Below are 19,280 nucleotides of genomic sequence, written 5' to 3'. Positions count from 1 at the left end.
TGACAAATACAATGTGTCCATCAGCTGCTACAGTATGCATCATTCAGCAAGATGCTGTTGAGTATGCATGCCATTCAAAGTGCTTTACATAAGAATGTCAGGTACTGCAAAATGCCTAGTATGTATCGGTCAAGGGCACAAGCAAACATGTTGCATTAAAAGCAAACACGTCACATTTAAAGGAAACACGTCACATTAAAAGGACTTTACTTAAAGGTCGGGTCTATAATACCGTACATTATAATAGTAATATTGTGCTTATAATGAATTATACATTTGGTTATAATAACGCATCATAGACCCAACCTTAAACTTACCAAATGTTTTGCATTAAAATGCTTGTTATTATTAAAGTTCTTTCATATTAAGAAGCCGTTTTAAGAAGTTCTTAAAAGATTCTAAACTGCCCCCCTCAACCCCTTGTTTCTGTAAGGGCTCCTGGGTCCTGTTACCGATATGTACAGTATGCATTTTATCCCTTTAGCAGAGCTTGGTTTGACTTTACTGCCGCACTGTAAACACACTTTTCAATGAGCACAGGTCTCCGCCAGGTCGAGGTATGTTATTTTGGCCTCCTGGTGGCGCTGTAATAGTCCAATGTGAAAAGGGTGGCACGCCTTTCACTGTAATCTGAATCAGCATTCATGATTTGAGGCATTTGTTCCAAACATGTGTGTTGCAAAGTTGACATGCTGGTGGCGCTATAACAGGCCAGTGTGAAAAGAATGGCATTTGCTCCTCGACCTAGTGGGAATGTACGTGCAAAATGTCACGGAAATTGCACCTTGCGTTCATGATTTTAAGCATTTTGTTCAAAACGGACCAATCCTGCAAACTTTGGAAGGCAATGTTAGCCAAATTAGGATGGAATATAAAATATCGGACAGACCCGTCTTGATCACATGACTATAGAGATACTGTGTATCTGAAGGAGTAATATCCAAAAGTATGTTTTACAAAATTGGCCTCCTGGTGGCTCTATAAAAGTCAGATGTGAAAAATGTAGGGCAAAGGTTTTCCTTGGCCTCTAGGTAGGGCAACGGTTTTCCTTGGCCTCTAGGGAGTGTGCATACAACGTTTTACACTGATCGGTGGAGTTACAGGTAAAAACACATACCGGCCTGACAATAAAGGAGACAATAAAGTATTCAATCAATCAATTGCAGTCAAAACACAGAGTAAGGAGCAAATGCCTGCAGGTGTAAAACACATGCAGAACACAGTTTACAATAAGATGTAAACACACACAGCAGAAAATGCACAATATTAAACGCCAACCTTAAAAGCTATAAGAGAGCTTCAGTTATTTCTGCCAAATCAGTGTCTGTGTAAAACTAACTCCAATGTTTGCACTTCAGAATAAAGGGTTTCCAATCTAGACCCACAATATACAGAAGTGCCGTTTCAACTATTCGGTATTTACTGCTCTTTTCCTGAATATTTGCTGCAAATGCATTTTTTCCACAGGTTTCTTTCCCCGTTTTGCCTTTCTAATTTTTATGGAGAATGGAGCGTATTTTTGCAGAAACTCGCAAAAAGCAAGAAACCACTCCATTCCCATTGAAAAGCAGAGTCCGGGGCGCCCGCTGGCCTGCTGGTCCAGGCGCATACCACTTAGGCATTGCCACATAGGCATGGATGCCTAGCAGCGTCGCCGGTTCGATTCCCGATCTGGACGACCTTTGCCGCGTGTCACTCCCCATCTCTCCCCCCATTTCCTGTCAGTCTAACTGTCCTATCAATAAAGGCATAAAAGCTCCAAAACAAATCTTTTAAAAAAGAAAAGCAGAATCCACCTTCATGGGTAGATTTAAAATTTTAAGTCAGAGGTCATAACAATAGCAAAAATAGCTGATCTACAAGCTCACTGTTCTGCAAATCCCCTGAAAATCTACTGTCTTGCCAATGGCAGGACGTGTGGAGTTTTGAAATGGCACATCTGTAGTATAATAACACAATCTTGAAAAAAAAAAAAAAAAAAGAAGAACTTTCAGCATGAATTATATGAGATGGTGAGAGAATCCTCATACAAATGTCCACTTTATGCATCCAAAATATAGAACCTTTATTCATCTAAATGTCAGCAAATGTTTTTTGGAAAAACAAAATCAGCCTTCAAAAAGTCAGCCCACAACTCTCAAAATAGAGATGCCAAGGTGAAAGTGGATGTTTTTAATCTCTCTCTCTCACACAGGCTCACACAATCTCTTCACTGGGTTGTTTTGAACTACTGTACGGTCTAAAGAGCATCCTGATTGCCTGGCCTTCCATTTGAGAGAGGTTATCTCGACACTCAATAATACTGATCAGCAACGGAGGCGACGGAAAAGTGCAACAAGGCTCATGAATCGCCAGCAGATTGAGTAGGGTCACTATTTGTTGTATTTGTTATATATATATATATATATATATACACACACACACGTGTATATGTGTATGTGTGAGAGAGAGAGAGAGAGAGAGAGAGAGAGAGAGAGAGAGAGAGGGGTCTGAGGCTAACCGCACATGGCCTTGTGGGAGGTCTAGTCATACTTTTCAAAGGTGCCCTTTCGGTTCACCGTGCCGATAAATAAATGCCATTAAACAGAGCCTGTAGCACCACGGCACGCACACACGCTACTTGTTCCCAACTCTCACTCTGCCACTCCTTCACACATTCACTCCCCATCAACAGTAACTCAACAGTTAAGTAACTGTAAGCGATTGAGTCCTCCTCACAAATGGCAGTCCCTGAGTGACTGAGAGAGAGAGAGGGAGGGGGAGGAGGAGGAGGGGAGAGAGAGAGAGAGAGAGAGAGAGAGAGAGAGAGAGAGAGAGAGAGAGAAGCTGTCAATTCAAAGGAAACTGAGGAAGGACAAATTGGAAATGTATCGCAGAAAGCAAGTGGACTAAAGAGTGAGACAGAGAGAGAGAGAGAGAGACTGAGAGAGAGAGAAAAAATGAAATAGGCATCACCACTCATCTCATTCGTCTCACAAAAGCCTCCAGGTTTATTCACAGTGTCTCAAAGCTTGTTTTCAAACCAAACTGATTGCACGCAAAATCCAGCCGGGGTCGGGGTCTTTTTGAACGCGACAAAGAAAACAATACGGTCGACTTGTAAAGGCCTAATACAAGATATTGTGATACGAAGGACATCTGGGCCTCTTATTACTGTACTGTATGTTTCTCTTGAAAAAAAGCCAATGTCAGAGACATGGATTTTTAATGAATGACTTCTTGTTATTCCAGTTGTGAAAGGAGAAGACATGTGCTTCCCGCACGGAATCTCAACCAAGGGAATGCCTTTGTGGGGAAGCATGGGGCCCTTTGTGATCAATATCAAGGTTTGTTGGTTATCGCTTTACAGAGGGAGACGATTCAATAGAAATTCTTCCTCCAAAGAAACATGCTACATACATGCTACTGTATATACTGTAGTTTATGACAATGTGCACGGTGCATTCATTGGGTGAAATGCACAGAAACATTTTGTTCACCGAGTGAATTTACAGTGGTTGGTTCCCAGCTCTAGTGCCGAAGATTCAAACTAACGCTGGGATTTTCATTTAGTCGACTAATTAAAAGACTGGAAAAGACAAGTCTTTGTTATACAACTTTTGGCAGCTGTGAAAAGACAATGATATACAGTATTTGAAAGGTTTCAAAAGCAGCACAGTACAGTCTCAAGACTTTATTGGAGTAAACAATCGTTTCATGAATTTTGACACCGGTAAGCATTTCATATTTTGCTTTGATAACGTTTTGTTATCAATTGGCGACCATGTTTCCCCTTCCTTAATAAAGTTGCTTGAAGCAGATTAGAAACTAGATGTGCGGTCATCTTTATTGTAGTTTGGACATTGTTGCAATTAACTCTCTACATGGGGAGAGCAGATTATAGCTTTAACTGGGTAGTGGTTGTTAAAAAACAAAAAACAAAAGGAGAGACATGGAGACTGAACAAACACTCTATAGAAATGAGTACTATCATAATATAGAGTTATGTAACACTTAAAAAAATACAATCACTTACTCTAACTGGATGTCAATTAACTTGAGAGACAAAAACTGAAACTTATCATAACTGGTTCAGATCACTTCAGGCTTTTATTTCTTTTTGCACCAGCCAGCACAGGGCCATTATTTGGTTAAAGTTCCTGTCCAGATTATTATTATTTTTTTCATGCAAAATATGGTAACTGTAAGCTATAAGGCATACTGGTAGTATCAGCCAACTGCAATCATAACTGTGGTGCCAAGCAGCTCGCTTCGCACCACAACTCTACACTCAGTGCTCTGTGTATTTGTCTACAAAATAACAAAACAACAAGATACTGTACGGTACAACAACAAGGGTAGTGCAAGATACCGTACCGTATTTAGAGGGTACGGTGTCCATACTCTCTCTTTCTCTCACACACACACACACACACACACACACACACACACACACACACACACACACACACACACACACACACACACACACACACACACACACACACACACACACACACACACACACACACACACACACACGTACCGTACGTGATGTTTTCATCTTCAAATGCGTATGCATTGTTGTTAATTACGGGTTGGACATCTTGCCCTCTTGTTTGAAAGTGGCTGTGACGTATCGGTATTCTAACTAATGATAAAACTGGTTTTGACTGTTCAATAACCAACATAATAACCCTCCAGACCGTGAGCTCTCCAACAAATACTAAACATTTTCCAGCAACGACGACACTCTTGTTCCGGTCTTAGCTTCACAATAAAGTGTCTCCCGTTTACCTTCCAACGCAGCGCATTTCATACAGGTTATTATTAACGGGAAATAGGTGAAACTTAAAACTGGAACTTCACAGCTGCTGAGCTGCAGCTCCAACGACACAGTTTGTGAGAGACAGAGAGGGAGATTTGCGGTGATATTATAACGCAACCTATGACACACACGGCACTCACACAAAAACAAATCAGGATGGAATAAATAGCAAATAATAATAGCCCAGGCGTTTAAACATTACCTGGGCATTCATTTGAACCAGACGTTTAATAGGCAAAATGATGTCAGATCCCCGGCCGGTATTTGGTGCCGGGCGGCTATTTGCCACCAGGCTAATATTTGGTAATATACGGCAATTTGCTACAGTATTTTAACTTCCCTACACTATGTTTGCTTTAAGATAGATGAAAAATAATTGTATACTGATTACTTTCGAGGAACTTCATGTGGTTCCGTTCCCTACAGTAATTAATTACATTCATGTATGTATTATTAACCCCTGCAGGAGCCTGTACTGTACGCACGCAGCCTGAGATCCACAGGAGGGACGTGCTTTGTTGCTCCCGAGGCGAGGCTGAAAACAAAGGGAGAACGTGACTGTGTACTGGTTGCTTTATGAATGGTGGTTACTTCACTCTTTGTAATTCCCTATGCGCTAGACCTCGCATGCGATAATGTGATGCGTTGCAAAAGTTAAAATGAATAAAAGATATGAGAATGAAATCACTTCAAATCATGAGTTAAGTTGAGAACTCAATATTCTTTATGGAGGAGACTGCTTAGCATCACTTTATCCCTCAGACACTGCATGAGTATAATCGTTGACGTCCAAAAACTGTTACTTTTCAAGATTCAAATTCAAAAACAGAGAAAAAAAAGAAAAAAAAGCTAATCTACTATAGCTCAAAACATGTTGCTTGTTTTGAGCTTGTACATCTGCTATTTCCGCTCTTTTGTGTGACACTGGTAGTATGAAGAAGCAGGGCGAAACAGACACAAAAAAAATGCATCACTTCTAAAACTGTGACCACATGACTTGGCAAAGATGCACAATGCAAAGCTAACAAGGTTAAAGCTATCTGACAGACAAGATACTTCACATAACGCCACTCACAACACACAACGACAGTAGTTGCACACACAACAAGTTACGGCTGTCATAAAACAAACTTACCTCTCTTCCCTTTTCAACGTTAAATGTAAAAAAAAGAGAGAGTGACAGACGGTCAGAAAACAATGGCAATGGCACGCGCGCGCGCGCACACACACACACACACACACACACACACACACACACACACACACATGCATATTAGTATCTGTTTCATGCACAATGACACCTGCGCTGAACTGAGCGACAAAGTGAAAGTATGGATAGGTGCCTAGGTGGGTATCTATAGCGTACATTACAGCGATTGTAAACAATTATAATTCAAAGCAAAAAAACAAAAGAAAAGAAAAAGAAAACCTTCAACTGTGACAGTTTGCGTGGGGGGGGGATGGATTCCTTAACATTTTTCAACCTCTGGAGGGGGCTTTGTTTCATCTGCCACCATGACAGCCACACAACTCAAAGTGTTTATTAATAGCGCCGAGAAGAACAGATGCTTGAAGCCACGCTGCCACTTAAGGCTGATTACAGCGTGTTGGAGGACATCACAGCTCCGTCTCGATTGATCAGTTTCACGATGTGGCTGACTGACGAAATGCCTGACTTTAACCCATTTAGGGCCTAGAATTATTGAATGCTTTAACCAGTGAAAAATAGCAGATATACAAGCTCACAGCGCGGCACCGAGTGCCGCGCTGCGAGCTTGTAGATCTGCTATTTTTTTTTAAGTCGTGAAAATGTGTGCAAATCTTTGAATATATGCATTTTCAAAGCGAACGTTTGTAACTCAAATTTTGCTTCTGGGTGGTCCCTGGAACTAAATATTTTGAGATGGGGGTCCGTGGCCAAATACATATCAGTTTGGGGGTCCTTCACATGAAAAGGTTTGAGAACCACTGACATAGTAGTCTCTCAAGAACAGACTAACTGAGCTCCAGGTTAAGTGAAAAGGACCTTTTCTTTGACGATGGCTAGCCAGATTGCTGACACAGAAACATGGGTTTTTCAAAAAACCTTAGAAGGATTCAAAAGACACTTATAGAATCGGGTCAAAATTATAATTTTCACGATTTTTCAAAAATAGCAGATCTACAAGCTCGCAGCGCGGCACTCGGTGCCGCGCTGTGAGCTTGTATGTCTGCTATTTTTCAATAGTTAAAGCATAAGATAACGATACTCAATGATGTGTACCCGTTCTAAATGGGTTAAAGCATGCGGGCCGCGTGGGCGTTGTTTTCATCAACCGCTTTTGCCGCTGACACGACGGCGACTAACACAAGCTTATATCACAGACACTTGACGTTTTTCAGCTGACACTTTAGCAGTTTGCAGCGGAGCCAACTAACTTGCACTTAAGATCATAATCACAATACCTTAATAATAAAATTATCAAGCCGCCGCAGGGAGTGTCATTTGCCACAATCCTTCAGGGAAGGAAAAAGAAAAAAAAGACTAGCAAGAACATCTTTACACAGTAAGTGAACTTCAAAAGGGAAATACTTACTGGAGTGTGATGAAGTTAAGTTGTTATTGTAAAAAAAAAGAAAATAAATAATTGTGACAAAGCCTTCAGGGGTTTAAAAATATATATAGGCCTATATATAATTTGAGGCAGAAAGACAGCTGCTCATGACTAATCACTGGGATCAAATCAGCTCGAATTTACTGAATGTTTATGTTGTTGCTATGAGTGAAATGTCTAAATGGCAATGCAGTACATGCTCTTTCCGATGTGCGAACATTTCTTCACAAAGGGAGGTTCTATAACTACAAAGTGATGTCCTTCCATTGATGAACGACCCACAGTATTTGGAAAATGGGGTGAAAATGAACTAATGAAATGACATCCAGGTCAACTTGTGTATCCTAGTTTTAGAGGCAGCCAGTAACATTGCACTAATTACCCCGGTTTATTTGTTGACTATGGGTTTCAGACTATTACACTGCTTTCTCTGATTTTGCACTGTGTCTTCTATCTAAATGCCAGAGGAATTTAATTCCTTAAAACTAACAACCAGGGATGTAATGGTAACAATCAGGGATGTAATTGTAACAACCAGGGATGTAATTTTTGAGCGGTGCTAACTGATCCTACGTCTGGCTTTGTGTGAAAGTCCCTATGTCCGTATGAGTGTCCGTATGAGCATGGACTGGAGATAACTAACGCTACGGACAGAACTGCCCATACAAGGAGATATGCGTGTGTGTTGGGTTTGATACATGTTTTATACTGTACATGTTTGATAGGCGCATTTTCTTTACTGGAGGAACTCTATTTCACAAGGATGCTTCACAAAGAATTTGTGAAAATAGTCGATCTACTGTGAGCATGTAAATTGGCTGTGTTCACAATAGAACCGTGTTATACAAAATGTAATGCCTCAACTCTTAGTGCTCGTCAGGGTGGTTAAAATATGATTATTTTTGGGGGTCGTGGCCTGAAAAGGTTGAGAAGCACTGTATTGCAGTACATACTGTACCTCAGAGTGGTGCTCATCGTTCTGCTGCAGCACCTCGATACAGAGCTCTCCTAACCTCATCATGTCCTCCAGTCTCTTCTCTGGGGGAGCCTGCTCATCAACTGTGACACAATAGAACATACAAATAAAACAACACTGCAGAAATTATACCAACTTTTCTTTTTTTTTTTACCTTTTGGTTCCACTGGGAGTACGACAAAGTATGAAACACGGCTTAACCCATTAAAACCGGGGAAAGCATCCGTGTCATTTTAGATTTTAGCTAAAAATGTATTATTTTAGACTTTAGCTATTCAAAACAAGGCAGATATACAAGCTTGTTGAGCATCAGCATGCAGATCTGCTACTTTTTGAAAATCGAAAATGTTTGCAAATCTTTGAGTATATTTTATTCTTCTAAACCAGTGTTTCTCTAAGTGGATTCCAGGGACTCTGTGGGTTCCTTTAGGGGGGGTCTAAATTGACTCATGCCTGTACAAGTCTGTACCCCTGACAGTGTACAAATGGAACCAAATTAACCCAAACGGGTTCATTTGGTTCCATTTGTACACTGTCAGAGTTAAGGAGACACCTTGAAATTTGAAAGTTTGATAAACACTGTTTTAATCCATGTTTAACTCAAATCATCTGGGGGGGTCCCTGGAACAAAATATTTCTCAGATGGGGGTCGGCAGCCAAATGCGTTTAAGTTTGGCGGTCCTTGACGTGAAAAAGTTTGAGCACCACTCATATTATAGCAACAAACGTTTTTTTTCCGCCATCCCAACCATCACACCATGCAATAAAAATGCTGATAAAGCCTGTGTTGTACAAACCCACAATCTGAGCGTATTGGGTCAGCTGGGTATAGTTAGTGCGGGCTGCCTGCTCCAGACATCTGTGAACCAGCGTCTTCATCTCCTCTGCAGGCACTGGCGTGGTGATGTCCTTCATCAGAACCTGGAGCAGTGGTGGAAAAAATACTAAAGGTTTACCTTTTACTTAAAGGGGAAGACCACCCATTTTCAATATTGAACTAATATACCTTAGAGGAGTTGTGTGGGAATAAAAAAAAAAGTTCCCCCCCTTCTGTGTTGCCTAGAACTGGAGGATTGATTTGGGGGTTTGTAATGTAAATCACACCGAGATGACATCACACTAGCGTGATTTACAATACAAACCTCAAAATCCTGCCACTTTCACACCACCGTGGACAATTTCAATATTGACAATCGGTGGTCTTCCCCTTTAAGTAAAAGCACCAATACTGCATTATAGAAATTACCAGCGAAGTCCAGAATACAAAATGTACTTGAGTAAAAGTATGAAAGTGTTGGCATCAAAATATAAGAAGCCTCAGGGCCACATGCGACATATTCTTGGCCACCTGGCCAGTGATGTATATCGGACCAGTTACCCATATATGGAGACCCCTGGTACCCATATATGGAGATCCATGTACTGTATGGTACATCCCTTCTATTCATCCATATATTGGCATTCCCATATGAAGTCCTGTTAGATATGTGCTTAATATTGATGACATCAGGGATATCCATATATGGGCATATAAGGGAGTCTGTTAGAGTGGTTCCCATGACATCACAACATAAAATCCATTTTATGCCCGTACATGGAGATCCCTATCTGAACCAGTCACACAGGACATGTCTTGGCCTTCTGGCCAGTGATGTATATCGATGACATGTGATACCCATATGTGATGTCACAGTGATGTGTCAGGGGAACCACAGTGTCAGGCGTTATAGACAGACAGACAGACAGAGATACGTAAAGATGTGCCGGTTTTCATACGGTCGCAATTATACACATTGTTATAAGTTGTCATATTAAGTCATTATTAACGTTAAAATGAGTGTTATAATGGCTTATGAGTGCATTATAATGCATATAAATACTTTTGCTATTTTAGAATTTTGAATTCTGAAAAATAACAGTTTTGGACAGATGAGTTTTCCATCCGTCACAGCAATGATATATTGTGTTATACATACTGTCTATATACTGTATCGTCACTGTCAGGCAGAAACCTTGTATCTCCAAGTTTCACATTTGTATGTTTTCTTTTTGTAAATTAAAGCCATACTTCACCATACAAAAGTGTGGCACAAAAGTAGTGAAAATAGCAGATCTACAGCATAAATCAGGACTATTGAACACCCTTTACATCTGAGTGTTGGTTAAAATACTATTGAACCAATAGAAAGTAGTAAAAAGTGCTTGGGAGAAAACCTGATAACTCCACACTTTCTGCCAAACCTTCTCTTTTTCATAAATCTGTGCTATTGAACACCCTTTAAGTCTGTGTGTTGGTTAAAATAATATTGAACCAATGAAAAGTAGTAAAAGGCCCTTCGGTCAAAACCCACTTGAGCTCATTTTCCCGAAAATTAACATTTTGGAGTTATACAGAGATATAGAGTAAATGCATGGTGTTGCGTACCCGTTCTTGCAGGGAGAGTGTTGCTTTTAGGGCCCCATCTGGTCGTCCAAACGGAAAGCAGTATCTGTGGGATTATTTTGACATCGCATTTACAACAATCTCAAGGACAAGCACCGTCAAAAGGCAGAAGAATGGAGAGGAGGAAGCCATTGTACCTTTCCTGCACTGACGCCGTTAACAGATGGCTGTATTCTTTCATCTAATTATATTGACTGGGGATGTTTTCTCACCTATGGTTACGGTTTGATTCGGGGCGAAATGGTTCAGCGAGGTTTCATGTTGCTAATTAAGAAAGTAAACTCTTTACTTTAACAAACAAAGACGCGGTCATGTAGGTCAGCCATTTGTTGAGAGAAAAAAAAGAAAAAAACTTTGAGCCATTGTATTAGCACATACAGGTGAACAGATTATTCTCATTACCACTTGTACGTGTCTACGGTATGTTATGTAAGGTTGTGTGTTGACCACCTATTTGTAAAAAGGGTGCAAATGAACCAATGAAATTAATTAGTCCTTATTTTACACAAAACTGGACTGTCACTACAGGCAAACTGCACAAGACACTATTTTTGAATAGCCAACCAACGTTTTTTGAATGTCTACTTTTATGGGATGAAATAATACCATATAGCTTTGATATAAAGTCGCCTAGTCGACTTCTTTATGTCAGTAGCCGACAACTATTCAAATTCATTGGTTGTGAATACCCTAGCTTAGTGGTTCCCAAACTTTTCAGGTCGAGACCCAAAAGAGACGTTTGCCTGGGATCCAAACTAGAGAAAATAGCAGATCTACAAGCTCACAACACGTCGCTTCGCGCCACTTTATGAGCTTGTAGATCGTCTATTTTCACTACTTCTTAAACATTTGTTGTCTAATTTATGGAATTTCTTAGATTTCTTCATGAAATTACTGAAAGAAATCATTGAATTTAGTTTTTAATTCATGTTTTTTTTTTTTTTTTGCTTTTTGGAAGAATGTTTATTGAAAATGTTTTGAAATAATAATAATTTAGAACAAAATGTAGGAAACAAAAATTAAGGGACCCATAAAAATATGTCCGCGACCCACAAATGGTTCCCGACACAGTGCTTGGGAACCAGTGCCCTAGCTAGCTAATGGTGATGCAGCCCACCCCGCCCCCCCAAACTCCCGATAGCCTTCTTCCAATTCCTGACTGCTACTATACTCTCCAGATGGAGAAGGGCCTCCTCACAGTCATGAAGGGCTTCTTAAGGAGCCGGCGTTTCAGGGCAGCGTTTCAGGGCAGTTAATGGCACATGTCCTCCATTGAGCGAAGCATCACTCAAGGTCTCGGTCCTGCCACTTTCACACCACCGTGGACAATGCTGTTCACACATGGAGGCGACGGACCAGGCCGGTGAATTAGCGCCACGCAGATGTGGGAAGGGTCTCGTGAAAGCAGTGTTGTGGATGTGTTCTGCACCTGTGGTTTGATGGCGCTGACTCATGCATTAAAGCAAAATGAAATCTTACGACCGAAAATGTGTTGTATGGCCAACAAGTCGTATATATGTGCGATTTGTGAAACGGTATGAAAAGGACCCGCCTCCACCCATACTGTTTCCTAAACAATAAACACAATATGTGAAATTATGATGTTTTAGTAATGTTGGTACTGCTGCTCTACATATAGGCCAGTCAATCTAAGCTAAAAAAGGGCCTGACCCCAAAGAATGTTTTTCGTGCAAAACAAATGCTTGCAATGGATTCAGCATCATGTAAAACCCCCTAGTTAGACCCCTCATGTGCTACTTAAAGAAGATGTTTTGGGGGGTATTTTTCCCTGTATAGGTGAAGGGACCCAAACTTGAACCCCCTGAATTCACCTTGATCCACTCAGAATATAATGGGAAACTTTTGTGGTTTGGCAGCCAAGGAGTGTGTGTGCAAAGTTTGGCATGGATAGGGGCAACGGTGACGGAGATATGAGAAGGGGAAAAGTGTGACGTGACGTGACGTGACAGCCGGTGGAGGTTTTGATAGTAACTGCGACCTGATGGTCGCAACCATCAAAACTGGTCAAACATTGGCCAAATATCATACAAAAGTATAATAACATGAGAAAGAGGCTAAACAAATAAATGAAGCATAGAACTGCTATTTTCACAATATTTATCTGTAGAACAGTAAAAGAAATGTAATGCCTCAACTACAATTCCAAGTGTGTTTTGGGGGGTCCCCAGTTCTAATATGATTAGACCCAAGTACATCAGTTGACCGAAATCAGCCAACAGGGACGATTTAACATTGGTTTAATAGTGAAGGTTTTTAAGTAAAAAAAGGAATCCAGTGTTGTCTTGTACCTAAAGTGTGTGATCTGGTTCTCCAACAGAACCATGAGTCGACTCCTTATCTGGTCAAACTGTTCCCTCTCCTCCACGGTCACGGTGCCCATTCCATCCGGCCTGGAGAGAGAGAAAAGAGACAAAGAAAAACCTGTTAGCTGCACGTTTCATTAACCCATTCAGGCCTAAAATTTGTGGATGCTTTAACTATTAAAAAATAGCAGATATACAAGCTCACAGCGCGGCACCGAGTGCCGCGCTGCGAGCTTGTAGATCTGCTATTTTTTGAAAAGGTCGTAAAAATGTGTGCAAATCTTTGAATATATGTATTTTCAAAGTGAACGTTTGTAACTCAAATTTTGCTTCTGGGTGGTCCCTGGAACTAGATATTTTGAGATGGGGGTCTGTGGCCAAATACATATCATTTTTTTTTTAGGTTCCTTCACATGAAAAGGTTTGAGAACCACTGACATAGTAGTCTCTAACTGAGCTCCATTTAAGTGAAAAGGACCTTTTCTTTGACGATGGCTGGCCAGATTGCTGACATAGAAACCTAGGTCTTTCAAAACAATCTTAGAAGGATCCAAAAGACACTTATAGAATCGGGTCAAAATTCAAATTTTCACGATTTTTTTCAAAAATAGCAGATCTACAAGCTCGCAGCGCGGCACTCGGTGCCGCGCTGTGAGCTTGTATATCTGCTATTTTTCAATAGTTAAAGCATAAAATAATAATACACTATAATGTGTACCCGTTCTGAGTGGTTTAATGTTCGCAAAGCCTTCATTCCCCCTTTCTTACCGTCTCTCTGAATAGACACTCAGGAAAGAGAAGATAAACGAAATGCAATCACTAGCCTTGACTTTCTGGGCTGTTTTTGCAGCTGAAAAGAGAAATAGCAGCCCCTCTCAAAACGACACTCGCCGCAAGGCGCTCAGCCAGAGGTAAAAAAAAAAGAAAGAAAGAAAAAAGAAGTGAGGCGAGGCGGTTGTTCTTATAAAAGCCTGTACATCAGCCAGAGCCCAACAAACCAGCTCTATGTAGCAGCAGCAGGCATATGGCATAACATTCCAAAATACAAAATAAAAAAGGCAAGGCGAAACAGCAATATACTGTACGTATTTTTGTACCAAAATACATGATTCTAGTAGAATTCCATTTCTGCCAAGGTATAATAGTTTTTTTGTTTCCACCCTTCCCAAGGATTAATAACTTGATTTCTGCAAACAAACATAAGTGAACAGCATATTCGTTTAGTGTGCCTATTATTACACATAAAGGCAGCTAAATCATTCAAAACATTCTTCACACATTCAAACATTCTTCTACACATAATTATGCACTTTTCTTCCATTAACCCATTAACGCCGGTGTTTTATTTTAATTTTTGCAAACATACAAGCTCATAGCGTGTCACTTTGTGCCGTGCATCTGCTATTTTTCCATTTAAAAAATAAATACATTTTGTGGCATTTTCTGCAATCAGTAGATAGACAGGAATGGGGGGAGAGAGAGAGAGATGGAGAGTGACATGCAGCAAAGATTGTAGGGATCGGGACTCGAACCTGCGTCACGCTGTCAGGATGCATTGGAGCCCAGATTTGTAGAATCAACCTCAGGTATCAATGGGTTAAAACAACATGCCTAAATGTAATTATGTTATCGCTAAAACGTTAGGATAATATTTATGAGAGAACAAGATGTCATCGAGTGCACCATGGACGACTTAAAGAGACTAAGGGGACGACAACAATGGGACAACTTGTAATGTATTGTGTGTTGAACATCAGGGCCTCTCCTGAGCTCCTACTCCAACTCAATGGCCTTCCCACCCCCAAAAAAACGTCCCGTTCAGCAATGTGAAGCGTCTCTCCCCACACACAGGCAGCGCCACTTGTTAGCACAACTTATAAACCTCGTAGTTCCTTAAAATCTGTCAATTCATTATCCCCCTGCGCCCCCTCCCAGCTCTCCCCACGCAACGCAAGCCCCCCCCCCACACACACACACACACACTTAACAAGCACCAGCTAATCCCAAAGGAACATAAAAGGGGGACAGCGCTGGGGAAGAGAGGGGGGCTACAAGGGGGTGGGGGTTTGCGCGTGCTCACTCATGTAATAGGAAAGAATAGCTTGTCTGTCTTTCATGTGTGGCTAAAGAGGGGGTACGGGGGCAGAGAATGTCATGGTCCTCCTCCTCCTTGTCCTCCTGTGTCCTCCCTAAATACCCCAGATGAAGATGTTGAGGAGCACAGCTGACAGGGCTTGGTTCTCCCTGTCCTCGCCATCACACTGACAGCATCCCCTCATCATGAGCGCTGTTCATCATCCTCTATACAACAGTGTTTCTCAAACCTTCACATTTCAAGGTCTCCCCTTAACTCTGGCAGGGTACAAATGGAACCAAATGAACCTGTAAGGGTTCATTTGGTTCCCTTTGTACACTGTCAGAGTTACAGACTTGTATGGGTCAATTTAGACACCCGTAAAGGAACCCACAGAGTTCCTGGAATCCACTTTGAGAACCCCTGCTCTACACTAATCCTTGGGAAGGGTGGGATAATAATTAAAAAAAGAAGAAGAAAAAAAAAAAGCAAGAAAAACGATCACCAGAAATATAATTCTAATTTTGTTTCCTCAAATCAGACAGAACCGAGGCAGATATTTGTATTTTTTAAACATAAAGCATGTTTTTTTTTTTATTATTATTATTTTAATATACGTTCTGAATTAAATGCATTCGAAGTCCGTTTCACAACGCGCAGCTGCAGCACACAATGTCTAGGGAGGGAGGAAAAAAGAAAGAAAGATATTAGATGAAATATTTTGGGAATGTTTGAAATCAAAGTGTGTGGCTTTGATTTCAGTTGTCCTTGTCCTACCTCTCTTTTGCTGATTTGAATCCAATCAGATGTGTGTTGTTCACGCCTGGGCGCGCGCACACACACACAAACACACCCACACACACACACACCCACACACACACACACACACACACACACACACACGCTGGGTACTGGGTGCAATGCGACAGCTTGTCGGGAGCGCAGACGCATTGTCGCTGCTAAATGAAGCGAGCTGCATGCGAGCCGCGGCCCGGCACTCGAACCCCCGCTGCACAATAAGTCTGGAAGGGTTTAACGGGCTCTGAGGCTGGCTGCAGGGAGCCCGGTTACGCTTTGTATGTGGTTTGTGTCGTGTTTATGTTCATATACTTGTGAGTAGGGCTGTGTCACGATTACAAGTTTAAGTTTACAACTAATCGATATGCCAATAATTGCGTTTTTAAGATTTAATTGTCTTTTTTTTGTTGTTGCATATAACAAAACATAATGAATGCTATTAAAATTTGTAATCACAAATTGAACAGAGCAGATACAGCAAATAACTTAGAACATACATAGAAATCACTGACATATTTAATAATAAAAAAAAATGTATAGGCCTACTTAGGTTAGAATAGCGGAAATAGCTGATTTTCAAGCTTACAAGCTTGTAGATCTGCCATCTCTTGTTATTTTTGGAAAAGGTTTGAAAATGTATGAACAATTTTCAACATGGAAACGATTATATTTGCACATTTATTGTGCAAAAATCTGCTTTTTGCCACTTATTACTATTTTTGAAAAACATTTTTGAACAGTTCAACTAGCTGATCTACATGCTCACAATGTGTCGAAGTAGATCGTCTATTTGATGTTTTCAAAAATGTTTTTCAAAATAGTAAAAAAGGAGAAGAAGTTTAGGGATAAGGCACCAAATAGGGCCCTTAGGGTTAGAGATTTTAAAGGTGGTTGTGCGGCCATATCAAATACCGGAAAAAATGCTGATCTCGAAGCTTGTAGTTGGGCTATTTTCCAGCTATTTTCAAACAGTAAAATGTTGATGTCCTCAGAAGTATAGCAATACAAACCTCTGTGTGTTTGTGTGTGCATTGGTTCAAACACAGCCAAAGTGGAAAAAGCGGCACTCCAAAATAAAGGTTGCAAGACTCAGATACACATTCTTATTTATTGAGCATGCTCGACGCGTTTCGGCCTCAGCCTTCCTCAGAGTAGATTTTAAAAAGGAAGCACACCTGATTTTTCTGTGTTTCTAATATGTGTGCGTCTATGGTGAAGGGACGCGTGTAGGCTTACGTTCAGAGTGTTTACGCTAGATGTGACTCAAGCTCTTAAACGATAAACTACCGTATATATCTGTCAGTGGGTTCGCTGCCAACAACATAACCCTCTGGCTGTTCTCCTTAATCACATGCGACAAGGGCCGTCGGCAAAGGCTCCGCCGTCACAAGGTGAGCTGGCAGAGACCTTGTGCGTCAGCCAGTCAGGGGCATCATCCGTGTCTGTGTGCGCCCGCCGCCTCTCCTCAAGAGGAGTGTGGACAAAAGACCCCGGCTGAGTGGCAGGTGACATGAGAGCTTTGGTTTGATCCATCCCGTCTCACGGCGAAACGACGGCATTACAGCGGGTAAAGACCTCTTGTCACTTTCTGTAAGCCCTGGCTAACTAGGAGCGTCTTGGCAGGTGGAAGGACATGAGATGACAGGGGAGATAGGGTGGCAAGTATAACCGGATGACAGTGACCCTCCTGGCGAGCGCATGGTACTGCCCCCCTGGCTGTATTAATGCTCCATTAACCTTTATTTCTTGACGCTAACGTTTTGCACCTGTCGGATGGATGTACAAAGGTTGGGATTCTTCTCACCGATCCAAGCTCCTTAGCCCAGTAAGACCTGAGGCCGATTCTACAAATGCCTTCTAAACCAGTGGTTCTTTCAAGATTTTTCAAAAATGATATATATGTATATTTTATGTCGATGTACAAGCTTGCAGTGAGCTTGTATGTGCTATTTTAGAATAGCCAACGCAAAAATCTAAAATCACACCGATACGTTAAACCTTTCCTCCAGTTGTAAACGTCATATCTGACTGGTCCAAACATTGTGGGTTTTAACACAATAACTCTCCTTCAGGGCCAGTTGATTAAGTTGAGTGAAAGGGGCCCCACCATGCTTTTCAAAATATATATTGTATATAAATATTGGTCCATTGGTCCTCGGATATTGAAATTTCATGTTCTGTCTCTAATTATAAGCCGTTTCAGATGCAATACCAACATTCCTTTTGTTGGCAATGGGGCGCTGGCTTTGGGCTAATATTGGAACGATACAGAGAACATTAGAGAACCACGATGAGAAGCATGTAGAGTCAATCGTAATCTTCTCTGTATCGTTCCAATTTTAGTACCACTTTACCTCATGGTTCAACCTCATAGTCTCAATAGAATTGAAAAAAAGTACCGCCCCCTTCTCGAGGGGGCCCAATAGGAAATGAGCCCCCTGTGACATAGCATGGGGCCGATTTCAAAAGAGTACCATTCAGACAAGCCCATTAAGAAAATCACTGAAATGAAAGGCAAGGCTTAGAGTTGTTTTTTTTTCCCGAAAAAAAAAAAAAAAAAAAAAGTATATTCTGGTACAAGTCGCTATACAGTGTTTGTTCATTAACTGTCGATCTCCCCGTCTCTCCAGCGCTTTAATAAACAGAAAAGGCATTTTCAGGTATTGTATCCGCAATCAGGAGAGAGAAATCACACAGGATAAACAAGTGACATTGGAAGTGATGACACACAAAGAAATGAGCAGACAGAATTGGAAGTGGAACACTATAACATTGAAGCTGACATGGGTACTTTCTGGCAAATTGGCAACCCACCTGAACATGCATTTTCTGTTTAAAGAGCTGGAGAGATGGGGAGAGCCCTATACTGAACTAATACTCTATAGCGATATCAGAATATACAGCTTGAACCTTCTAACAAAACAAAAAAAGATTTGTTTTAACAAAGCAATCTAACCTTCCCTACCTTCAATATATTCAACATGTACTTTTTGACTTGACCTACTTTCCTTGATGTTGAAGAAAACTTGTCAATTATACACTATAACCTTTAAACCAAAATGTATCTTGCATCTAAAAATCAGTTCCTAATATGAATTATTAGTTTCATACAGAACTGTAAATTGTATTACGCTGGAGTACTGCTGCACAGCAAAATCCTGTGTTCATTTATCCATTTGTAACTCTTAACAGTTTACAAATGTAACCAAAAGGACCCTTACGGTTCCAATTCAGAAACTGTTATGTTTTCTCCACTTTCTCAAA

General features: G+C 40.9%; 1 protein-coding gene across 2 annotated transcripts in view; it reads right to left on the bottom strand.

Annotated features, from left to right (window-relative positions):
• Positions 1-19,280, bottom strand: part of cadps2 (Ca++-dependent secretion activator 2) — a gene marked incomplete at its 3' end in the record, with an annotated part of 155,352 nt that overhangs the window by 51,787 nt on the left and 84,285 nt on the right. The window contains exons 12-15 of one of the 2 annotated variants that reach the window (XM_080736548.1): positions 13,130-13,231; positions 10,803-10,866; positions 9,175-9,298; positions 8,351-8,460 (exon numbers count right to left, since the gene is read on the bottom strand). In XM_080736548.1, the coding sequence (XP_080592674.1) occupies positions 8,351-8,460; positions 9,175-9,298; positions 10,803-10,866; positions 13,130-13,231 (400 nt within the window). The remainder of the gene's footprint in view (positions 1-8,350; positions 8,461-9,174; positions 9,299-10,802; positions 10,867-13,129; positions 13,232-19,280) is intronic. The other variant, XM_080736549.1, reaches the window with a different exon arrangement.

The sequence above is a fragment of the Nannobrachium achirus genome (assembly GCF_963921795.1).
Source record: "Nannobrachium achirus genome assembly, chromosome: 11".
Classification (NCBI taxonomy): Eukaryota; Metazoa; Chordata; class Actinopteri; order Myctophiformes; family Myctophidae; genus Nannobrachium; species Nannobrachium achirus.
The sequence above is the reverse complement of the archived record's forward strand: the minus strand, read 5'-3'. Positions and strand labels throughout refer to the sequence as shown.